General features: G+C 43.2%; 1 protein-coding gene across 1 annotated transcript in view; it reads left to right on the plus strand.

The window, feature by feature from the left end:
• The first annotated feature begins 2,124 nt into the window (after nucleotides 1-2,124).
• CCN4 (cellular communication network factor 4) overlaps nucleotides 2,125-26,298 on the plus strand; it is a 114,656-nt gene continuing 90,482 nt past the window's right edge. The window contains exon 1 of the mRNA XM_073632271.1: nucleotides 2,125-2,336. Coding sequence (XP_073488372.1) covers nucleotides 2,289-2,336 — 48 coding nt within the window. The 5' untranslated portion in view covers nucleotides 2,125-2,288. The remainder of the gene's footprint in view (nucleotides 2,337-26,298) is intronic.

Here is a 26,298-nt window from a genome sequence, read left to right on the forward strand (position 1 = left end):
CACGAATGGCGGCAATTATAGACCCACATCGTTATTGAACGTTGATCTCAATTTATTTTCAAAAATTATAGAGAATCGTCTTGCTCCCCAACTGCCCTCCCTTGTTCACAGCGACCAAGTAGGTTTCATCCCGGGACGAGAGGCCAGGGATAACACTACTAAAACACTTCATCTCATATCTTACGCTCAACGTAAGCGAATCCCCGCCTGTCTACTGGCCTGTGACGCTGAGAAAACCTTTGATAGGGTCAGCTGGCCGTTTCTTCATTTGTCCCTACAACAGGCCCTAAGCTATTGGCCAAGGTAATGTCCCTGTATTCTAACCCCTCTGCGAAAGTCGCGGCTAACCGGGAACTTTTGGAGGCTTTTCGGGATCAGGAATGGTACCGGACAGGGATGCCCGATGTTACCATTGCTGTTCACAATAACAATTGAACATCTGGCTCAGGCGATCCGCCATAATGATTCTATCCACGGAATTCCCACCTCCTCAGCGCATATCAAGTTATCCCTTTATGCTGACAACTTATTACTTTATATAACACAACCTCATATTGGCATTATGCTTATTCGGGAACAGAGTATTTCTGGGTGTTTCCGAGTATTTCTGAATGATTCCGAGTATTTCCGAACGTCTCTGAACCATTCCGAGTGTCACAGGCGCCCCCGCACCTCTGGCCAAATGCGGTACTGCACACCCCATTAGCTTGAATTCTGCTCGTTTTGCGAGACAACACTCGCAAACCGAGTCAGGATTTTTTTTTTTTTAAAGTTGCTAGTCTTTCAAAACGCTCGTTAACCGCGCTACTCGTTAACCAAGGTTCCACCGTAAGTATTTATTGCCTAATTGCCTATGAGGATCAGCTCCATCCAGTGGCCATACTGTGATGTTTTCCTGATTCACGCTATTATTATGAATACCATCCAACCTGGAGCGAAAATAGCCTAGTAACGTTTGATCTTGCCAGCGTTTGCACAGAAAAAAAACGGACATGTAGTTTTCCAGGATGAATAGCTCTGCAAATATTTTATTAAAACACCCCATTGGTTTATGTGCGTTGTGGTGCATTGCCATTCATTCCTGATGGCTCTGCAATGCACATATGCATTAAAAACAAATTTAACAGGTTCTATAGCACGCCGCAATTCGTGTGCTCACAGCGCACGACCTTCATCATGAGGGGGGGGGGATTTCAGCAGAGGGTGGATTTGTACTGGGTGGAGGGGGGGTATGCTTAGGGGGTAATTGTGCAGATTAGTGCTCAGTTTTTTTGGGGGGGCTTGGAGATTTTTGCTGACATATAATGCTCATTCTTCTTGGGGTGGGGGCGCAGTTTGGCATGTCCGCCCTAGGCTCTAGAGGACCTTGTCCTGGCACTGCACTTAGTGCTCTTAATTTGAAACAAGCAAACGCTATAGAGGGATGTGCTTTGTTCAGATTTCATGTCTGAGGTTTACAACCACTTTAAATGTCAGCCAGGGAGTGGGGAGAAGACGGGGGGGAATTAAGGAAATTATTTTTGTGAAGGGGGAAGGTCCACTTTAATGAACCCAGAGCTGCATGAAGTTATGTCTTTTATCCCTTCCTGGAGTTCAACGTTAAATTCCCTTTAAATTATTTTTTTCCTGCTTGAAGTTGAGTTTTTAACCACCGCAGACAAATTTCGTAATTAGAGGGAATCAGTCTTTCCAGCGATTCTGAAGTCTTCTTGGTACGATCTATCGCTGATCGTTCTTCTTCTTTACTTTAATTGTTTTTTTTTTGGTTAAGAGGAAACTTTGCAGAATGTAAAAAAGCTATTTCTCCATAGAATAAACAAGAGACTTTATTAACTCCGTCTGTGTCGTAGCCACGATCCTAGAAGTTGTACTGGTTTTGTAGCTGGGAGAATGTACTAAATACTTCTTGCTGTGTGTCAGTCAGTGTGGTATTGTCTATGCATTTATCACTTCCAGAGGGGGGGGGGGGGTGGAACTGCTACAGATACAGATTTGTCCTAGGACTATTCCTTTAATGATTCTTCATACACAGCCAAACCTTGCAGAGCATGTAGGAGGTGGGGAGAAGAGAATGGAAAGGCAGGAGGGAAAAGAAATACAGGGCTTGTCTTCGCTCCTGACGTCACCCCTGTCCTTTTTTTTAAAAAGACCGAGACAAAAGGCCATCAATGCTTTTATGTATGGATCAGCTGGGTCGGTGTGCAACCTCATCCCTCCCTACCACTGATTCTGCACCGCACTGAACTCCAACTGTCTCCAATCAATGCATTTAACACCGCTACCCAGGGATGAGGTGCCTCTTATATTGGATTCTAACAGCTGTCTCCATCTGTCAGGTAAGTTCTAAAAGATGATGAGTTGGCTGGAGGAAAGTTTTGGAAAGTTCTGAAGGTGTAACGTGATGGGGAGACTTGGAGAGCACACCTGTGATAAAGAATGACCTGCTCCATTTAGAGGAAGCTTTAAAGTAAGTTTGGTGCTCACATCTGTATGAAACATGTGGGGTTCCAAAATAATTCAGCTTTATTTTGGGAAGGCCACCTTGTGGGAAGCCTCCTTGGACTGGTGAAAAAAAAAAAATTAGATTGGATGTTGGATGCTAGGGTACAATGTTGGAGATCATAATGACTCTTTTTATGGCTTTACCTAATAAACATAGGTAGATTAGCAGGTTCATCTACCTATTTATCCATCTGAAAGCCTGGTTGGCGAGGACCTACAAGATTTAAGATGCCAACTGCAAACGTTTGCTGAGACTTGTAGTTTCTCAACAGTTGATATGCTTTGTAACAGGATTAAACCAATTGGTAGATCTTCAGCTTTTATGCATCTGAAAGTCAAGTTGATGAGGATTGAGGACCTACCGGCTTTGAGATGCCAGCTGCATAAACATGCTGAGACTTGTAGTTTCTCAACAGGTGACTTGCTTTGCAATAGCATTAAACCAATTAGCAGGTAGATCTTCAGCTTTTACCCATCTGAAGGTCCAATTGATGGGGACCTACCAGCTTTGAGATGGCAACTTCAAAAGCATGCTGAGACTTGTAGTTTTTCAACAGTTGATTTGCTTTTTTATAGGATTAAAGCAATGTATAGGTAGATCTTCAGCTTTTACCCATCTGAAAGCCAAGTTGATGAGAGCCTACCAGCTTTGAGATGCTTACTTCTAAAGCATGCTGAGACTTGTAGTTTTTCAACAGTTGACTTGCTTTATATATAATTTAAGCAGTTAGCAGATAGATCTTCAGCTTTTACCCAGTTGATTAGGGCACTTTGAGTTGAAAGAGCTTTGAGAAAAGGGGAGTTTTAAGATGCCAACTGCAAAAGCATGCTGAGACTTGTGGTTTCTCAACAGTTGACTTGCTTTTTAAGAGGACTAAACCAATTGGCAAATCTTCAGCTTTTACCTATCTGAAAGTCTAGTTGATGGGGACCAACCAGCTTTGCCATGCCAACTTCAAAAGCATGCTGAGACTTGTAGTTTCTCAACAGTTGACACATTTTCTCATGACTGCTACAAACGTGTAACCTAAATGTTATTTAAGAGAAAATGTTTTTGAAGTATGCTATAGAGGTGAATTTGCTAAGAATTTTATAGCGATAGTAACTTGATCTGGTTAACCTGATGATACCTTGGCCAGGCAATGCTGAGACTTGCTGTTCCTTGATACCTGATGAACTTTCAGTTGACTTGCTTTTTAATAGAATTAAAGCAATGTACAAGTAGATCTTCAGCTTTTACCCATCTGAAAGCCAAGTTGATGGAGGACCTACCAGCTTTGAGATGCCAAATGCAAATGCATGCTGAGACCTGTAGTTTCTCAAAAGGTGACTTCATGTGTAGGTAGAGCTTTTACCCATCCGAAAACTCAGTTGATGAGGACACTTTAAGTTGAGGAAGCTTTGGAATAGGGAAGTTTTAAGATGCCAACTGTAAAAGCATGCTGACACTTGTGGTTTCTCAGTTGACTTGCTTTTTAAGAGGATTAAACTAATAGGTAGATCTTTAGTTTTTACCCATCTGAAAGTCTAGTTGATGAGGACCTACCGGCTTCAAGATGTCAACTTCAAAAGCATGCAGAGACCTACAGTATAGTTTCTCAACATGTAACTTCCTTTTTAATAGAATCAAAACAATGTCTAGGTAGATCTTCAGCTTTTACCCATCCGAAAGCCCAGTTGATGAGGGTACTTTGATTTGAGGGAGGTTTAAGATGTCAACTGCAAAAGCATGCTGAGACTTGTGGTTTCTCAACAGTTGACTTGCTTTTTGACAGGATTAAACCAATTGGTAGATCTTAAGCTTTTGCCCATCTAATAGCCCATTTGATGAGGACCTACCAGCTTTGAGATGCCAACTGCAAAGCATGCTCAGACTAGTTTCTCAATGTGTGACTTGCTTTTTATTGGGTTTGAACCAATGTGTAGGTAGAACTTCATCTTTTATCCATCTGAAAGCCCAGTTGACAAGGACACTTTGAAACAAGGGAGCTTGAGATGTCAACTGCAAAAGCATGCTAAGACTTGTAGTTTATCAACAGTTGTCCTGCTTTGTAAAATAATTAAACCAATTAGCAGTTAGATATTCAGCTTTTATCCATCTGATATCCCAGTTGAAGAACCTACCAGCATTGAGATGCCAATCGCAAAGCATGCTGAGACTTGTAGTTTCTCAACAGGTGACTTGTTTTTTTTTAGGAATAATGCAGTGTGCAGGTAGATCTTCAGCTTTTACCCATCTGAAAGCCAAGTTGATAAGAAAGCTTTGGGTTGAGGAAGCTTTGCGATGTCAACTGCAAAAGTTGCATGCTGAGACTTGCAGTTTCTCACCGGTTGATTTGCTTTTTAGTAGGATTAAACCAATTGTTAGATAGCTCTTCAGCTTTTAACCATCTAAAAATCTAGATGATATGGACTTACAAGATTTAAGATGCAACCATAAAATTATGCTGAGACTTTTAGTTTCTCAACAGTTGACTTGCTTTTTGAAGGGGTTAAACCAATTAGCAGGTATATCTTCATCGTTTACTCATCTGAAAATCCAGTTGATGAGGACCTACCAGCTTTGGGATGCCAGCTTCAAAAGTATGCTGAGACTTGTAGTTTCTCAACAGTTGACACGTTTTCTCACGACAGCTCCAAACATGCAACCTAAATGTTATCTAAAAGAAAATGTTTTTGAAGTATAGAGAAGAATTTTCTAAAATTTTATAATAGTAACTGGATCTGGCTAACCTGATGATACCTTGGCCAGGCAATGCTGAGACTTGCTGATCATTGATATCTGATGAACTTTCAGTTTACTAGAATTGCATAAGCGAGTTACCAGTGAGTTACAGAGAAGTTTCTCTATGTGTTTGCAAAAGTTTTGCAGAAACATTGAGCAGGGAACTTTAGTTCCTTCAACATGTGGAAGCTCCTAGTGATTGCCTGAGGAGGCTGCTCTAAAATCACTATGTCTAGTATCCATTTAAAGAAAAGTTTTTGAAGTTTGATTGAAAGAGTAAAAAATGTTCACACCTGATGAGTTTGACAAAGCCTCTTGAGCACTGTAGTTCTACAACCCGTGGTGGCAAGTTGCATTGGGTATAAACTGGGTTGGGATACGTTGACCACTTCCAAAGTGGTGTTAAAGTTTTCAGAAATGTCAATGGTTTTAAAAAACAGTTTCTGACACTTTTGACAATGACAGATATCTTGTGCAAGGGAAGGCAGCTTGAGGCTCTCAGCTCTGCAGTTGAAAGCTTTTGGTTCTGACTCAACACACGTGGCAGAGGCTGCAAGCTAAGGAGAAGAGAGAGAGAGGGAATGGAAGGAGGAGGCGATGTAAGGAAACAAGTTATGTGTCTGGAAGCAGAACCTTAATTCACTGTATAATAAACAGTCTCAGCGTTCTGTAAAATTTTCTCTTGTTTGATTTGGACGAAGTCATTCATTGCATAAACCAGCTACAAGGAAACAGATCTCTATCTGGGTTCTGTCCCTGGGGCAATGTGTCCTTAGCTGAAACTTTGTCCCTTGCCCTCCTGGTCTACTCGGCGGTTACTTGTCTTATCTTTCAAGCCCTAGTTCGGGCAACAAACAAAAAATACCTTTGAAGTGGGACCTCCACTAGGGGTCTAGGGGTATGCGAAATGAAGGCAGCCACCACATCTAAGGATTGCCCTGACGAAGGAGGGTGTGTTTGGCACCGAAATGCATTGGATTTATTCTGTTTTGAATCAGTTTCATCAAAAAATTACCTTGGACTGCCCCCCCCCCCCCCCATTTGCTGTGCCTTTTGTGTTGATTAGGCTTTGATTTATGGCATGTTTTCTTATTGTTTGAAATCAATTTTATTGAAAGTTGTATATATGTTTATTTTTAGCAACTATTTCAACTTTAATTCTTAAGAGTAGGTGCGTAAATTGGGGCAGGCTGGTAGGGGCCCCAGAGTATCACTTTAGCCAGGGGCCAACGATGCTATTAAGATGGCCCTCAATCACATAAAGCTTGATAGGACTTTCTTTGTAATAAGGTCCTATTTTCAGGTAAGGAGACACGCTGCGTGGTGGTAAGAGTATTGGTTGCGGTAAAAAGGTTTCAAAATTTATTTCACAGTGGACTGTTTTGCATCAATACTTTGGATATTATTTCTGCCTCTAAACTCCTCTAAACGCCCATGGGCCCACAAGCTAATATACAGTGGGGCTTAGAGGGAGAAAAAGAAAACGCCCTAACAGCAGCGTTGAAAACGCCCAGCATGCAGGAGGCCTAAGTGTAAAAGAGAAAGTGATATCTCCCTGAAATTAATTATAATTTTGGCCAGAAAAATAGATCATACATTTGTATTCAATTGTGTATTAGGATGTTTGGCAGGAGTTTCAATCATCATTTGTTATCAGATTTGGAAGAGGTAGGATATAGATATATCTTTGTTCCAGGAATTTTTTTTTTCTTCTGTATTTGCATCTTGCCGGATGTTTTTGCATCTTCGTGTGGGAAAAAAGCGAGGACACGGATGTGGATCACCTGGTTGGTTCCAGATGTAGTTGGATTCTGGATACAAATTGTTTTGTATATTCTGGGCCAGTGACAGGTTCCTATTCATTTCTTGGAGGATTTTTTGCATGAATGAGTAGCCCAGAGCCAGCAGAGGTGGTTAATCTGTGCTGGAGGAAGGTAGACGGGAGTGGGCATGAAGCCGAACTCAGCGGTAACCGGTGCCAGTTGTGCCATCTGTTTGAGATGAAACTCAACAAACATCAGTTATGTGCAGGTGAAAAATATAAATAGAGTTAAGGAAGGATGTGTTATAGTTACCCACTGGAGGCAGCGACCCTATAGTTCTCAATGCCGGTAATGGTGAAATACATTTGGGAAAACTACTTATTTCTTTCTTACATTTTTTTCATGGAACAGCATCGATAAACCATCCTTAGGCCTCAGTTACGCTTGCAGCTGGGGGGGGTCGGGTCAGTGAAAATGAACTTATTGCTTTGCCCTGCATGGACTTAGTACTTGCTTTAATGAGATTCTGTGTCCTTGCCCATGCAGGGCCTGATGATAGTGTCTTTGTAAAGCCCCCCTCCACCCCAGTTATACTCATCTTACCAGCGCTCTCTTGCAGCTCCTGCTTCTTCCTCTTTAAGGGTGCCAGAAACCTTTAAAAATGAGTCAGCAATGTCAGCTCCCATATTGCCCTGTGCCTAGATTCTTCATAATCCAGCCATTCTCAACTAGGGTTCCTCCAGAAGTTGTTAGGTGATCCTTGAGCTGTGGTTAATTGGCCCCTCATCTGATGTTCCTCCATAGTTCCAGGGTCAAAACCACTTAGTGCAGCCAGTGACATTACACCAATCATAATTTTAGCTGTCTGGAGGGTTGCAGTCTGACCACAACTGTAAGGGTGGCATTCTTTCCTCTGGCCACCAATGTAAGGGGCATTCTTACATCTGGTCACCAATGTAAGGGGCATTCTTCCATCTGGCCACCAATGTAAGGGGCATTTTTCCATCTGGCCACCAATGTAAGGGACATTCTTCCATCTGGACAAAAATGTAAGGAGCATTCTTCCATCTGGACACCAATGTAAGGAGCATTCTTCCATCTGGCCACCAATGTAAGGAGTATTCTTCCATCTGGCCACCAATGTAAGTAGCATTCTTCCATCTGGCCACCAACTTAAGGGGAATTCTTGATACTGAATTGGTTTTAGTAAGGGTTCCCGAAGGCCTGAAAATAAATTCAAGGGTTCCTCCAGGGTGAAAAGGTTGAGAAAGGCTGCTTTAATCTAATACTGGGAATCTTGTTTGAAAACAGGTGAAAACCACTGTGATAAATATAGTGAATGGTAAAAAATGGACTCTTGGCTGAAAAATGGGCATATTATGACTGGAAGTTGTGCAGATCTTGGACGAAAACAATCATAAATGTACCTCCTAGAATGGTGACTTCCTCCAGGAGACATATGAATATTGGCTCTGAGATGTGAGACACCCACTGCCCTCTTTTACCATGAAGTCATAATGCCTGAAGCTAAAACATTACCAGGGTCAGAATAGACATTTTTACTTAACCTCGAGTAAATAAAGATACCCTTGTCTCACTTTCAGCTTTTTTTTTGTCCAGGTTAGAATGAGCGAGAGAAAGCATGCTGCCTATAAAGGCGGGCATGCAGAGTGCAGGTAATAAGCAGCTTGCAAAGAATTTTTGACCTCAGGCAAATGATGTTATCTTCTACTACAAGTACATATACTTCCAGTGTGAACATTTGCAGACAATGTTTCAGACATTCAAATTATACATATTGCATTCATCTTCCAAAAACTTGTAATCGCTAAATTAAGTATAAATACCCTGATATATTAAGTTTTAGATAAAGTAAGGACACATGTTGAGTTTTTAGTGCTCCAAAAATACATATCTATATCTAAGAGGATTTCAAAACTTGTTTAATCACTAAAATGGAGAAAACATACGAGGGCTGGACCAAAAGTAATACAAAAGTGGGCATAACTTTTTTAATAACATAAAGAGGTTGTTCAAATTTCACATGTTGGTAGAGTAGCTCTTCCTCTATAGTAACTCTTCTCCTCTTTCATTGCAGGTAAATAATGGATTCCAAGCAGAAGTAACGTTCATGGTGAAGGAGGGGTGCAGGCTGAGGTCCACAGAAGGTTACAGAATGTTTACAGAGATGACATCCATCCATCTGTGCACATTAATCTTGTCAGTGGTGTTATCTCAATAAACATTCTGCAGCCTTCTGTGGATGTCAGACAATCTACACCCCTCTTTCATCGTGAACGCAATGACGGCAAATTGCTTCTGCTTGGAATTCATTATTATTATTATTATTATTATTATTATTATACATTATTTACTTGCAATTAAAAGGAAGAAGAGTTACTATAGAGGAAGAGTTACTCTACCAACATGTGAAATTTGAATGACCTATATCAGGGCTTGACAAATTTACTTCCAATCTAGGAGCCAGCTGAAAAAGTTAGGAGCCAATTTTTTTAACCAACAAAGCTTATGGGTAGAACATGTAACATGTTCCCGAAGGTGAACATAAAACCCCCAAAACATTATTTATTTCCTGAAAGCAGACACTCTAGAGAACAAAATAGTGGTAGTTCCAATTTTTCACAATATTGCTGCATCAGTCTAGGAAACAGAAAATGTCAGTAAAAAACACATTAAAGTGGTTCTAAAGGCAGAAGGTTTTTATTTTTATCTCAATGCATATTTTATGCATTAAAGGAGTTGTAAAGGCAGAAGGTTTTTTTTATCGAAATGCATTCTATGCCTCAATTTTTTTTAATTTTTTTTTTGGGGGGGGGGGGTTCCCCTATGAATTTATTTTTTTTGGTGACAGGTTCTCTTTAGTAAAACATCCAGGGCCTAAAAGACTCTGGATGTTTCCCCTGTGCCCCACTGAATGTAATGCATCAGACAGTGCACAGTCCACATGGGCTTTGCCTGCTTAACTGCAGACAGGAAAAGAGGACTTTATTACAGAGAAAAGACATAGCATTTACCATAGAATGCAGCTATAAACTTGTTAACACTGCCATCTATCTGGTTGAAGAATATATCTCTACTAAATACTGATGTACAGTAGTTGCAGTACTAAATACAATTCCGTATTCCAACATGGGGGGCTGGCATTTGGAAGAGTGGCACTATGGAAATCAATAGTGGTGTCAGGCTGGCAACTTGTATGGTTACCTCAGAAGATTGACCCAGCACTGCATGAGGACAGACTTAGGCTACTGTTCAGTGGGTGATGAGGCATGGTTGTGTAACAAAGATATAATGTGATAAGCAACAACTGTGTAAATGAAGATGTAAATGTCCTTCAAGGATGCCAAAGAAGGTGTAGTTCTGTAGGTGGATGGAAACTTGGTCTGTCAATCTGTAGGTCTGTTCTACAGCATGTAGGGTTCAGCCCAGTGTATGTATTCTCCAAAAGAGTAAGCTCCATGTCATAAATCCTGTCACTGGTGGTAATATACCATCAAAGGAAAAGCAAAGACACTCCTCACCTGCTTTCAAAGCATTGCTGGCAAGCAATATTCTACAGTGTTGCCCAGAGGGAATGATGCTATAGAAGCTGGTGAGTGTTTCCTTTAGGGATCTTGTTTGCTGGGGAGTTGCTGCCAGTTTCAAGATCACTAGTCTGTCATGGGCACTCAGACAGTAAAAAGACATAAATCAGCTTTTAGTGCTGTTGTCCCATCATAGGTTCACAAGAGAACTTGTCATCATCCACAGAATATCCCCCTGATGAAGTCACTTGACCCTGTGATGAAACACGTAGGAGCAGGGTAATAGTGGATGGCAACATCACGCACCGAGTGCCGAGGAGGAACGGTATATTGACATTTTCAAACCAGAGGGAATATTTCTGTATACATTTATGCTTGTGATTGATGGTGCATTTTTGCACATGCTAATGTGAGTTTTATTCTTGAAGCTTGTGAATAAATTTTATTAAACAGTGAAGCACTATGAGGTGTTTTCTTTTGCATGTGGTTGAGTGGAGGAGCTGAGCTGCAGAGCTGGAAGCATTGGAAGTTATCTTAAAAGGGAAATTGGTGCTGAAACCTTCCGAAAGTTTGTAGCCATTAACCATTGCATGAGTAGGATTCCATTTTGAATGCTTGCTAATAGCGGTGTGAAGTATTTAAAGATCCCATGTAAAGGACACACACCTTGGGGGCGTGGCCTGGACTGGCATGGCGTAAGGAGTGAGAATCGGGAGCTCCGCTTGCCCATAATCCGCTTCTAAACATCCTAGCTTAAAATTACCTCTTTCTCGGCTACCGCTGGATTCCGTTCAGTCTCCTGCATATAGGGATCATGTCGCCGCCGAAGCAGAAGACAGACCCCGCCGCCAAATTGGCTAAATACCGCAACACGGACAAGGAGCTGGGAGGGGAAAATGGCGCCGGATCCTCCTCTCACACAGATGCGGCTGCAGAAGACACGGCACGTGTGCTCGAGGCCATCTCGGATTGTAAGAGCACGCTTACGAGCAAAATAGAGGAGGTAAAAGTGGATGTCTCTTTAATCCGCCAGGATTTGCAAAAACTGAGAGACCGGGTCACTGAGACGGAAACCCGAATCAGCAATATGGAGGATGAGATACCGCCCCTACAAATCCACACTGAGCGTCTACAACACCAGCTTACCATGGTTCTTGCCAAACAAGACGACATGGAGAACCGCTTACGACGGTGTAACTTGCGGTTCGTCGGCCTACCAGAGGGGTCGGAGGGCCCCGATCCACCTTCCTTTCTGGAAAACCTCCTAATCAACACCTTTGGGAGGACCGAGTTTTCCACATCATTCGTGGTGGAGCGGGCGCACAGGCTGGCGGCGAAACCTCCTCCCCAGGGTGCACCGCCGAGAACACTCATCGCCAAGCTGCTTAACTTTAGAGACCGGGACGCGGTCCTCAGGCTCACCAGGCTAAAAGGCAATATTCCCTTCAAGAACACCGAGATCAAAGTGTTCCCGGACTTCTCTGCAGACGTTCAGAAGAAGAGGGCCTTGTTCACTGAAGCCAAACGTCAACTCCGGCTTCGCCATTACACCTACGCGATGCTCTTCCCTGCGAGACTGCGAGTGGTCGGTGAGGATCGCGCTCATTTTTTCGACACACCAGAAGCGGTGTTTGCCTGGCTGGAGGATAAAGCAGTGCCGGACCGCGGGCCCACCTGACCCTATTCGACCTATTCCAAACCCCTTCCCACGCCACCACATGCACAGAGGGACATCTGCCAGTTGCAATACTAACAGCACTCGGAACAACTGCCTCACTCAGGTACTATAATATTGATATCAATCTCTACCTTGCTGTCATGCCATCCGTGCACCTGTCCCTCCTCCCCACAAGTTCCGCTGACCCCCCTGCTTTTTGTCCCACTGTCGCTCCTGACTTCAGAACCTGCGCTTGAATTTAAACACTGGGTGCGTACATATCCTTCGCCAGGAGTGCAATGTCCCCCCCCCCACTTTGGAGAGATTTGATCAGATACCCAGCGCGTGAACAAGCGACTGAACTTAATTATCCAAATCCTTATGGCAGGGGTTAACCCGAGGTGACACTTAAAAAAGAGGACTCTGGACACTAGGTTTCCTATTCCAGTAGTCCCCCCCCTTGCTGCTACTGTTTGTTTTACAGCGAAGTTTCGCCCCACTAGATACGGGTATCTGTATGGAACCCGCTGTTTTTCACTTTCAATGCAACGTTTATTTTCTCATAATTGCAAGTTGGTTTCCCTGGTCTGCCTGGTTTCAACAAACTGCATTTGTTATATACTGGATGCATTGTTTACCCGGGCATTCTGGTGCGTTGTTACAGTTTCAATCAGCTTGTTCTGATTGGGTTGGTGTTCCTTACATGAATTACATATTGAAGAGTAACGGTAACAGGTGTTTATATGTAAATGCAATTGCACTACAGCTGGCTGGAGATATGTCCAACCTAGAAGTTTGTCATCCTGTATGGAATTGGCTGTCCCACCCTACAGGGCCCACAGTTGAGGGTCGCTGGGAGACGACGCGGACTCCCCCGATTTTGGGGCAGTCTGCGACGCTCTGGACGGCGAATTCCTGGTACAAGCTTCTACCGGGGTAAATGATATGCCGGAGATTAAATGTATCACTTGGAATGTGAGGGGTATTAGAGCTAAGGCTAAACGGACTGCAGTCCTCGCTTTCCTCAAGTCACAGTCGGCAGGTCTCATGGTACTAGTAGAAACTCACCTTACAGGTCAACTGCAGATGTCACTCAAGAAGCCCTGGGTGGGATGGTTATACCAAGCTCCCTTTACGGCCAACTCCAGAGGTATAGCAATATTGATAGCAAAAACAATGCAGTTTGTACTACTAACCCTTAGGTCTGACCCCCAGGGTAGATTTTTATTTTTGCATGCCAAGCTGAATGGGTTAGAAATACTGATACTGGCGTTTTATATACCCCCCCCCTTTCAATTTGGTGCAATACACGAGGGACTAGCGTTCATGTCCCAATTCCCTACTGTGCCTGCCATGTGGCTTGGTGACTTTAATAACGTTATGAATAAAGAACTAGATCGTGTGTCTACATTATCTCACACTGAACCCCCTCAAGCAGATACTAGATTTGGTAGAACCCTTACGGACCTGGCACTTGTGGACACGTGGAGATGTCGCAACCCGCTTTCTAGGGCGTACTCATGCTTTTCTGCATCGCACAATGCCATGTCTCGTATAGACCTAATCCTGATATCCCGCACCATCTCCCCCTTACTAGGAGAGGTGGGTTTCAGTCCCCGTATCCTATCAGACCATGCCCCCTACTGGATCAAACTCAAAATTGATTCACCCCCATCAACATACAACTGGCGGCTGAATCCCTTTTGGCTGACGGCAGTTCCGGACTTGGAGGAGGTTGTCACTGAGTGGGAGTTTTTTTTCCAGACAAATAGGGGTACGGCACCCTTTGGCACAGTATGGGACGCTTTTAAGTCCCATGCTCGCCTTGTCCTGTCCCACCGCATCTCACGTTACCGCAAGGCGTCTTCCCAAATCCTCCAACAAGCTGAACAATCCCTAATAGAAGCAGAAAAGAACTTCACAGACAACCCTTCGCCGCTCACGGCAGATCAAATGAAGCTACAGGCTAGGGTCGTAAACAACCTGCACTTTGAAAAAGCTGATAGGAAAATATATTATAGCAAACAAAGACACTATGAATGTGGGGAAAGGGCAGGCCGCTTATTGGCATACTTAGCACACTTAGATCACAGGCCCCCTACGGTAGTTTCACTTCGGACCACTGATGGCAACCTAGTGACAGACCCTGGGCAGGTATCTGGAGAATTCCGTTTATTCTTCGAATCTTTATATTCATCCACTGTGAATAACCCCATAGAGGAAATTACCTCATTACTGTCAGATATAGAACTACCTACCCTAACCCCAGCCCAGGTAGAAATACTTGAGGCCCCCATTACTGAAATAGAGATAACTAAAGCGATATCTCTGCTCAGTCCATCCAAGGCTCCGGGTGCAGATGGGCTACCTCTGGAATTTTACACAGCGTATAGTGAATGCCTAATTCCCAAACTTCATGAATTATTTCAACACATATTTGAATCCGAGAGTCTGCCCCCTTCTATGTCAGAGGCAAATATTGTATTAATCCCCAAACCAGGTAAGAACCTAGAATGCCCAGAATCCTACCGCCCAATTTCTCTCCTTCAATTGGACATCAAAATTTTGGCCAAGGCCCTGGCGCTCCGCCTGAATAACGTTATCCACACATTGATCCACCCAGATCAAACTGGGTTCATGCCAGCTAAGAATACGGCATATAACCTACGTAGGCTTCATATGAACATCCAGGCCAATCATGACTCCCTAGGCTCCAGAGTTGTGGTTTCCTTAGACGCCGCAAAGGCGTTCGACTCTGTTGAGTGGACATACCTTTGGGAATGCCTTGCTAAATTTGGTTTTGGGCCCAGGTTCATTAAATGGATCAAGTTGTTGTACCAGAACCCACGCGCCAGGGTCTTGGTTAATGGTAAAACCTCCAATCTTTTCCCACTATCCAGGGGCACGAGGCAGGGATGCCCACTTTCCCCCCTACTATACGCACTCGCGGTGGAACCCCTCGCCTCGTCCCTTAGGACCCATCCGGGCATTCAGGGATTGAGCAGAGGAAATATACTGGAAAAAATTAGTCTGTACGCGGACGACATGTTACTATACTTGTCGGACGCTGGCCCTTCTCTACAGGTGGCTTTGGAAGTGATTAAAAAATTTGGTAGATACTCGGGCTTAAAGATAAATTGGGATAAATCCCAAATCCTCCCATTAGACATAAGTGCCCCCACTGAACTACAGGCCAGCTCCCCACTCGTCAGGGTCAGCGCCATGACATATCTGGGAATTGTGGTGACCCGTTCCCCGGAAGACTACATCCGTCTTAACATAGAACCCTTAATAATTACCTTGAAATCGAAAACGCAAAGTTGGGCTAAATTACCACTTGGGGTGATGGGTCGTGTGAACCTAATTAAGATGGTACTCCTTCCCAAATTCCTATACGTCCTATGGCACACCCCGCAATATATTCCGCTAAGGATATTTAAATCCATTGAGACTATTCTCAATTCCTTTGTTTGGGGATCGGGTCGTCACAAATTGTCCTGGCAAGTTCTGAAAAATCCCTCGGAGTTGGGAGGACTGGCATTACCTGACTTTAATTTGTACTATTTAGCGGCACAACTGTCCCATTTCTTCCATCTAGATAAGCATGATAAGGAACGATATTTATCCTTAATGAACTCCCCCTTGGGACATAGATTCACACACCCCTTCCAGATTATATTCCGTGGCACCAGTAAAATAGATAACAAGAAAGGGTTACTATATCACCATTGCAGAATATGGGAAGTGGTACAACGAAAACTCAAAACACCAGCTATACATTCTCATACCCCTCTATGGAATAATCCGAGCTTAAGGGAACTGCTGGAGGTGCCAGATCACGAACTGTGGTTGGACCATGGAGTGGGGTTTTTGTCAGATGTTTATGTTGACAATATACTTAAATCATTCCAACAACTTAAGGAGGAATTCAACCTCCCTAACAATATGCATTTCCGTTACCTGCAACTCCGACACGCCCTAAGAGCGCAATTCAGTGATGGCCCCCCAGAACTGGAACAGCTAGATGTACTCTATATTATGCTAGACTCAGATCATTGTAAACTGATTTCAGGATTTTACAATTCTTTACTACGACCTACAGCGGTGCACATTGCATATAGGCTAAAAATCCCCTGGTCTGAAGATGTAGGTGGGTTGGAGGATGATGAATGGGAAGATGCCTTAGATACCTGCAAAAAAGTCTCTACAAAGCTATCAGACCGCCTTACACAACTTTACATTATGCACAGGACATATGTGACCCCCCTCCGTCTGGCTAAATATAAACCCAACCAGAACCCGCGATGTCCCAGGTGTGACAGCCCCTCTAGCACGTTTTTCCACCTTCTCTGGTCGTGTCCAATAATACAGGATTATTGGTCCAAAATAGTGAAATTCATCCACGATGAAATGGGGTCCCCTCTCACACTATGCCCCAAACAATGTCTGCTGGGGATATTCCCAGACCCTGACTCAGATAAGTTCCATAAGATCTTTCTTCAAGAAACACTCTTCATGGCCAGACTATTGATAGCCAGGAAATGGCTTCAACCTGTATCTCCGACACTTCAGGAATGGATCTCAGCTATAAATAATGTCTTACCGTATAAGAAAGAAATATATGTTCATAGGGGTTGCCCTGCAAAATATGGTAAAATTTGGGACACCTGGATAGGTAATGCCTCGACTTGTAATGCAATATCTGAATAAAATACCCAAAATATGCAAATTAATATACACCACTAGACATAATGGATAGTGAATACGTAATATAGATTTACTGCACAACATATTGTCTCACTCAATACCACATATTGTGTCTACATGTCTCACCTACTACTCTTTCCTGTATATTGACATTAAGTGTATATCGATCAATCTGTTAATGTACCGCTGTCTGAATATGTACTGTATACAACCTACTCTTCTAATAAAACACCACTTTGTTTTGGAAAAAAAAAAAAGGACACACACCTTAATTGACCTTACATTTTTTATATCAGGTGAGAGCACATCTGGTGGAAGTGGAGCAATTTTTGTGGAGGAGTGGTGGAATGCACACGTTTTGGTGGAAATAATGCAAACGTTTAAAGTGATATACAAATTACATGAGAGACCTTTTGCGTGTGGGACATTATTTATCCTAAGTTGTATATGCACATGGTGGAAAATGTATTTTAATATTCTTTATATGTTTAATATTTGTTATACAATTGCTACACCATTATTTATTTGAATTTTTGTTCTGTTTGTTTACTTGTCTTACTTTGGCTTAGAATATTATAACAATATGTAAGTAATTGTATATGAGGTTGCAGTATTTGTACTAATGAGGGTAATAAAACAAGATTAATAATAGGGAAAAGTTGCCTCTTTGCCCTTGCAGCCTCAAAGCATGGACCTCCTGGCCCTGATATCCAGCTCTGCTAAGGTGCCTTTTGGTGGCCATGAACACCCCGTTGGCAGCAAGCGACGTTGCTTATTTTGGACTTCGATTGTCTCTTTTCTGTTTCTGGAAAACAGCTAATACCTTCAGCGGTCAAAGACCTTCATTTTCATTCTAAGCTCTCCCACCTTGTTGGAAATCTTCCCTGAGCAGGCATGACCCTTCACATTTTTCTATAGAGTGAGAAAATAAAGTACCATGCATGTGCCACCACCACCACAGTGAGATTATATTGACCTGATCTCTGAAAACTGGTTAGAGGAAGGACAAATGTCTCCTTCTCCATCGCCTTTGGGAGGGAAGGTTCTGCCTGTCTATAGCCACCCCATGATCTGCTTCTCACCTTCTCTCTTGTTAGCAATCACTTTACAACGACAGACTGTTTTATGTTGGAGAGTTTCCAGCCCTGTAGATTTATATGACAGTTGTTGGGCTGAAGGAAACATAGTGCGGTTGGAAACATTGTTATTAACATGTTGGCAAACCAGATGTCTCCTGCATTACTGATGACTAGGGATGAGCTGAACACCCCCCGGTTTGGTTCGCAGCAGAACATGCGAACAGGCAAAAAAATTGCTCGAACACGTGAACACCATTAAAGTCTATGGGACACGAACTTGAAAATTCAAAAGTGCTAATTTTAAAGGCTTATATGAAGTTATTGCCATAAAAAGTGTTTGGGGACCCGGGTCCTGCTCCAGGGGACATGTATCAATGCAAAAAAAGTTTTTAATAATGCTTAAAGTGAAACAATACAAAAGAAATATTCCTTTAAATATCGTGCCTGGGGGGGTGTCCTTAGTATGCCTGTAAAGTAGTGCATCTTTCCCATGTTTATAACAGTGCCACAGCAAAATTACATTTCTATAGGAAAAATGTTATTTTAAACTGCTCGCGGATGTAATGTATTGTCGGATCCCAGCAATATAGATAAAAATACCAAAAATACCAAAAAAAAAAAATGGATGTCATCCCCAAAATCTATACCAGGCCCTTCAGGTCTGGTAGGAATATTAAGGGGAACCCTGCACCCAAATGTTTTAAACAATGGCGTGGGGGTCCCCTGGGACCCCAGGCACTATATACTCTGAACAGCAGTATATATACTATATGGCCTGCCCTATATACTCTGCAGAAAATTTGGCCTTAGGTGTTGGTGGTACCAGAACACTGTAAGCCCTCACAGTTATTCTTGTTGGACGCAGGAACGGGCCCTGCTGTGAAATATTATATCAAGAATTGTAATTACATGCCCCTGTTAAACAGGGGCAGAAAAATTGGGCCTTGGGTGGTTGTGGTGCTGCCACAACGCTGTAAGCCCTCACAGATACTCTTGTTGGGCACAGGAACGGGCCCTTCTGTAAAATCTATCAAAAATTTTAATTACATGCCCCTGTTAAACAGGGGCAGAAAAATTGGGCCTTGGGTGGTGGTGGTGGTGCCCTAAACCAAAAATATTGTTGGAAGCTAGCATCATCAAGATTGAGGAGGAATAAGATAGTCAGCATAGGCAGTCTTCAAGGGATCCCACATCTATAGCAAATTCAATCAGTTACATCAGCATCAGGTGCTTGATAGCTGCTGATCCAAGACTGATTCATTTTTATGAATGTGAGCCTATCAATGGAGTCTGGACAGGCGCACTCTTTGACCCATTACCAACCCTTCAGCAGCACTGAATGTGCGTTCAGAAAGCATGCTGGATGCAGGACAGGCCAGTAGCTCAATTGCATATTGAGCAAGTTCTGGCCAGTGGTCCATCCTCAAGTCCCAGTAACCCAGTGGATGCTCTGTTGGAAAGGTCTCCAAGTCTGCTCTTGCCCCCAGATATTTCTGCAACATGTGATGGAGACGCTGGCGATAGTTGCTTGAACCAATCAGACCTTGGCCTTGAGGACTGAAAGAATGTTAAAAGGCATCAGACAGCCGGCCACCTTCTCCACCGTTCTTCCTCTGACTGAACAAAGCCTCAGCAACACGTTGTCCAGCACCAGGAGATTGTAACCTCCCAGGGTCTTGAAATGCGTTGCACAAACCTTTCTTCAAGGGCTCCTGAAGATTTTTCATCCTCTGCTTCCTCTGCAAAGGCAGGATGAGTTCTGCAACTTTACCCTTGTTACGTGGATCAAGAAGGGTTGTCAGCCAGTAATGATCTCTCTCCTTGATACCACGAATCGTAGGGTCCTTTTGCAGGCTTTGCGGAATCAGGGAGGCCATGCAGCATAGGTTTGCAGAGGCATTTGATTCTGAGTCCTCTGGGTCACTAAGGATCACATGATCCGTAACTACCTTCTCCCAGCCACATACAACTCCTTGGGTTTCTGGGGACTGAAAACCAGCCACCAACCAGGTTGTGCAAGACAACCAGGAGTGTGCCATTCAGAGACAGTGCTTAGTACATCCAGGAGCAGTGCAAGACAGCTAGGATTTGTACTACTAGTAACCAGGATAAAGTACATTGTAATACAGCTTGCAACTTGTACGGGGCAGCCAGAAATTTAAAGTTCTACAATTTCTACAGTTCGGGGTATCCCATGCTCTATATCCCTATCCAAGTTCCTTGTTCCCCAATAAAAAAACAAAACAAAACCCGAAGACTGAATATTGAGCCTGTGGAAGAGTACTGAAAATGCTGCGTGTCTGGCTGTGCATGCTGTGAGTGAGGGAAATAGGCCCAAATACCAGCAGCTCCTGCAGGGATAGAGATACACCTTGTTAAGGGCTCTTGTTGAGGAGGCAGGATCCTCCACTCCTCTTTGTAGAGCAAAGAAAGAAAGTATCATGCATGGGCCACGATCATTGTGAGGTTATATTGGCTGGTACTCTGCAAACTGGTTAGAGGAAGCTTGGAAACAACCAACTCTAAACTTCATTGAGGTCTAGCAGAGAGAATGGGCACCGTGATACATGAGAAGTGCACACCTACTTATTCTAAATTTCTCAAAACATGGTCTCCTTGGTTGGATTACAACCACCATATGAACCTAGACTGCTCTTTACTCTCACTCTGAATAAACCATATAATGGGGCCATATTACTGCATATACTGGCTGGGCTCTATGTTTTCCCTTTCCTCCTCCCTACCATTCCTCACCCAATTGCCTGACATTCAACCACTTGTTAATATCACCAGTCCACACCCTCTCCCCCTTCTTTCTCTATCATGTCCTCTCTAATGCTTACCTTTCTCTCTCCTCCACTCTTGACCAATCTTTACTTTGTCAACCGTTCTTCCCTAACTTTCCACTACTTGTACCAAACTGAGAACTGACCCACCTTTAAATAATTGCACACCTGCCAGCACAACTTTGGTACCATCAAGGGAGTTCAGGCACCCAACCAGACTGTTTAAAAAACCTTGCTAAGTGATGCTTTACACTTTATATGCCGACCCCTGTTGTCATCCTTTCTACCTCACCTTACCTTCACAGTATTTACTGTATGTGCTTCTTTACCTTGAATCTATTTGGACACGTATTTTTATGTAAAACCTTGCATTCCTCTAAAACTTCTACAAAACTCAAAAAAAATTGTGAAAGAAAAAACTGGAACAAAGACAATGTCTCCTAGTCCATTACTCATGGGGTAAGGTGACTAGATTCTCAAAATGAGACACCCAACTGACCATGCCCATTTTTATTGGGGGTGGGGTGGGGATATTAAGTGGCATGTGAAGTGCACCACATCGAATGTTGGGTGTGACCAAATTGTGCTGACAGTGGGAGGGGCTTAAAGGAGCATGGTTTAATAACACCTGAGCCTACTTCGCTCTGGATCAAGAGTGAGGTCCAGGTGTGCCCTGCAGGTCACTATCACAAGCAAGGGCAAGGTGGCAAATTATCTACATCCTTACCTCCCACAACGAAGTCTGTATGAGCGTAGAGGGTAGTGACTGAAAAGGCCGCGTAATATCGGCATGTGACATCGTAGTCAATAACCCTGACACAGACACAGACACACCCCTCCTCTTCCCCCTCCTGCTCATGGCCAAAGAAATATTGCTAAGGGGGATTACCCTACAGATGCTCGGGCCAGGGACACCAATATTAAAGCTGGGAAGAAATCAGGGACACATACTTTTAACAGGGAACATTTTTTTCCCCAGGGACAGCCCCCTAATATTGGGGGGCTGTCCCCAGAAACCTGAGACATCTGCTCACATTATCATGGAAAGTTCTGCCTGTCTACGGCCACCCCATGATGTGTTTTCTCACCCTCTCACTTCTTAGCAATCGCTTTACAATGACAGAACTTTCTAAAACCATTTTCTCGGCCGCTCTTGGAGAGTTTCCAGCTCAATAGATTTATGTGACAGTTGTTGGGCTGAAGGTAACATAGCGGGTCAGACAGTTATTAACATGTTGGTAAAGCAGATGTCTCCTGCACACTCCTAATTCTAACGATAATTAAACAATTCCTGTAGACATCCACATTCTTGCACCAAATATTGTAGGGGGGGGGGGTAGGGAAGAAGAGAAAGTGCATCATACAGGACAGGTGAGGATATTGAAGAAGTAGAAAATCTGGAAATGGGACAATAGGATTTTATGTGAAATGAAGTATAACACCAAAGGAGTCTTAAGAGAACTTAAGCTGCGATTGTACAAGAAGTAGAAAAATGAAAGCTGCCATTGTTGTCTTGTCTTAAAGAAGCAGGTCCCGGGGCGGTCATCACAATCCTTGAATCTTTACCTGGTGGGTTGGGGCCCACAAAAAATGGCAACACGCCCATGGCTGCATGCTTTTTAAAAGGTAACAGACTGAATAGAGGCAAAATATTAAAGAATATGACAACCCCAGACTGTTACCTTTTATCTTTCATCACAAGTTCCTTTTAAAACGAAATGCAACTTTTGCTGATGAATAAAAGCAACCCTATCCAAGCCAATTATATACATTCCAGGTTCTCGCCTTCTTCTGATCTCTAAATACAGAAACAGGCCACTGCAAAAACTTTCTGAAACCGACTGACAACTGGGAGGATCTGCCTCCATCATCCTATGCTCAGTCGCAGTGTTGTAAAACAAGATGTGTATAACCGAACACCATATGCCAGTATGTAACCAAAGATAAAAAGCTTAATATAGTAACGTTCAGGGCAATGCAGGGAATGCCTACCATTTCACTTTAAGCTCTGTGCAGACTTCTGGGAAAATCAGTGAGCCAATCACATGCAAAGGAAATCATGTTTCCAGGGTGTGTTATGTGCATAGGGTCGAGAATGGCCTATTAAAGTTGTTGTCAACTTATGAGCTAAAGGGGGCCTCAAATGCAGCCCCTGACATCACCAGAGGGCGGCACATAATGTTCAGTATATGCGGTTTCCTTGGTCATTGCCATGCATTTTTATGCGTGTTTACAATGCATTTTTTTTTATTTAGATTGAATTGGGTTAAAGGAGAAATACAGCCAAAGCTCATTTGGCTGTACTTCTTCTGTGAATCACAGGAGTGCAGTTCGTTCTGCACTCCTGCAACCAGTTTTTAGCAGACAGCAGGCTGAAGCCCAATGTCGCATTATGTCATAGAGCCGGTCCAGGCTCTGTGACCCGGCTCAGCCTTTTAGAGATCCACTGAGAGCCTGAGCCGGCCACTCCCGCTACCTGCCACAGCCCAGCGCTCCAGTGATCGAGGAGGGGGCAAATCAGACAGTGGTGACTGAAGGTCAGTAGCTCTCTGCTCGGGAAGCCCTGAGAACTGAGCGATCAGCGGTGTTTGATTGCTTGTTTCTCAGTGTTGGAGCGGGTGGGGGACAGATACAGCATTGGAAGTATGATTCTGCAAAAAAGTCCATACTTTTCTTTTAAGAGTTGTTTACCAAGGCTTGGTAATACCTGTTGCCAACACATGGTATACGGGTTCCAATGCGCTACTATTGAATTCTATGGACCTCCTAATGGACTAAAATGCTGAAAAAATTACATTTTGTTACATAGTTACATAGTTACATAGTAGGTGAGGTTGAAAAAAGACACAAGTCCATCAAGTCCAACCTATGTGTGTGATTATGTGTCAGTATTACATTACATATCCCTGTATATTGCGGTCATTCAGGTGATTATCTAATAGTTTCTTGAAGCTATCAATGCTCCCCGCTGAGACCACCGCCTGTGGAAGGGAATTCCACATCCTTGCCGCTCTTACAGTAAAGAACCCTCTACGTAGTTTAAGGTTAAACCTCTTTTCTTCTAATTGTAATGAGTGGCCACGAATCTTATTAAACTCTCTTCTGCGAAAAAGTTTTATCCCTATTGTGGGGTCACCAGTACAGTATTTGTAAATTGAAATCATATCCCCTCTCAAGCGTCTCTTCTCCAGAGAGAATAAGTTCAGTGCTCGCAACCTTTCCTCATAACTAAGATCCTCCAGACCCTTTATTAGCTTTGTTGCCCTTCTTTGTACTCGCTCCATTTCCAGTACATCCTTCCTGAGGACTGGTGCCCAGAACTGGACAGCATACTCCAGGTGCGGCCGGACCAGAGTCTTGTAGAGCGGGAGAATTATCGTTTTATCTCTGCAGTTGATCCCCCTTTTAATGCATGCCAATATTCTGTTTGCTTTATTAGCAGCAGCTTGGCATTGCATGCCATTGCTGAGCCTATCATCCACTAGGACCCCCAGGTCCTTTTCCATCCTAGATTCCCCCAGAGGTTCTCCCCCCAGTGTATAGATTGCATTCATATTTTTGCCACCCAAATGCATTATTTTACATCTTTCTACATTGAACCTCATTTGCCATGTAGTCGCCCACCTCATTAATTTGTTCAGGTCTTTTTGCAAGATTTCCACATCCTGCGGAGAAGTTATTGCCCTGCTTAGCTTAGTATCGTCTGCAAATACAGAGATTGAACTGTTTATCCCATCCTCCAGGTCGTTTATGAACAAATTAAATAGGATTGGTCCCAGCACAGAACCCTGGGGAACCCCACTACCCACCCCTGACCATTCTGAGTACTCCCCATTTATCACCACCCTCTGAACACGCCCTTGTAGCCAGTTTTCAATCCATGTACTCACCCTATGGTCCATGCCAACGCACCTTATTTTGTACAGTAAACATTTATGGGGAACTGTGTCAAATGCTTTTGCAAAATCCAGATACACCACATCTACGGGCCTTCCTTTATCTAGATGGCAACTCACCTCCTCATAGAAGGTTAATAGATTGGTTTGGCAAGAACGATTCTTCATGAATCCATGCTGATTACTGCTAATGATATCATTCTTATTACTAAAATCTTGTATATAGTCCCTTATCATCCCCTCCAAGAGTTTACATACTATTGATGTTAGGCTAACTGGTCTGTAATTCCCAGGGATGTTTTTTGGGCCCTTTTTAAATATTGGTGCTACATTGGCTTTTCTCCAATCAGCTGGTACCATTCCAGTCAATAGACTGTCTGTAAAAATTAGGAACAACGGTCTGGCAATCACCTGACTGAGTTCCCTAAGTACCCTCGGATGCAAGCCATCTGGTCCCGGTGATTTATTAATGTTAAGTTTCTCAAGTCTAATTTTAATTCCGTCCTCTGTTAACCATGTAGGTGCTTCCTGTGTTGTGTCATGAGGATAAACACTGCAGTTTTGGTTACTGAAGCCCCCCGATTCACTCGTGAAGACTGAGGAGAAGAATAAATTCAATACCTTTGCCATCTCCCCATCCTTTGTAACCAGATGTTCTTCCTCATTCTTTATGGGGCCAATATGGTCTGTCCTCCCTTTTTTACTGTTTACATACTTAAAGAATTTCTTGGGATTTTTTTTGCTCTCCTCCGCTATGTGTCTTTCATGTTCTATCTTAGCCATCCTAATTGCACCCTTACATTTCTTATTGCATTCTTTATAAATTCTGAATGCTGTGGATGATCCCTTAACCTTGTATTTTTTGAAGGCCTTCTCCTTTGCTTTAAATGCATTTTTACATTGGAGTTAAGCCATCCAGGATGTTTGTTCGCTCTTTTAAATTTATTACCCAATGGGATACATTGGCTAATGCCCTTATTTAATATGCTCTTAAAGCAAACCCATCTCTCCTCCGTATTCTTTGTTCCTAATATTTTATCCCAATTTATGCCTTTTAGCAAGGTTTGTAGTTTAGGGAAGTTGGCTCTTTTGAAATTCAGTGTCTTTGTGTTCCCTTCCTGTCTCCTATTTGTGTGATTTATACTGAAACTAATTGACCTGTGATCGCTGTTACCTAAATTGCCCCGTATTTCCACATCTGTTATCAGGTTTGTATTGTTGGTAATCAGTAGATCTAGTAATGTTTTATTTCTAGTTGGTGCGTCTACCATCTGACCCATAAAATTGTCCTGCAAGACACTAAGGAACTGGCGAGCCTTAAATGAATGTGCGGTTCCCTCCGCCCAGTCTATGTCTGGATAATTAAAATCCCCCATTATGATAACACTTCCCATCCTTGCTGCTAATCCAATTTGTGATAGGAGATCCGTCTCCACTTCCTCCCTCAGGTTAGGGGGCCTATAGCATACTCCCAGTATTATTTTCCCCTTAGCTTCATCCCTTTGGAGCTCTACCCATAAAGATTCCACCTCCTCCCTAGCCCCCTCAGTGATGTCATCTCTCACATTCACTTGTACATTATTCTTGATATATAGGCATACCCCTCCCCCTTTTTTACCCTCTCTGTCCTTGCGGTAT

The sequence above is a fragment of the Aquarana catesbeiana genome, linkage group LG05, assembly GCF_042186555.1.
Source record: "Aquarana catesbeiana isolate 2022-GZ linkage group LG05, ASM4218655v1, whole genome shotgun sequence".
In the NCBI taxonomy this organism is placed as follows: domain Eukaryota; kingdom Metazoa; phylum Chordata; class Amphibia; order Anura; family Ranidae; genus Aquarana; species Aquarana catesbeiana.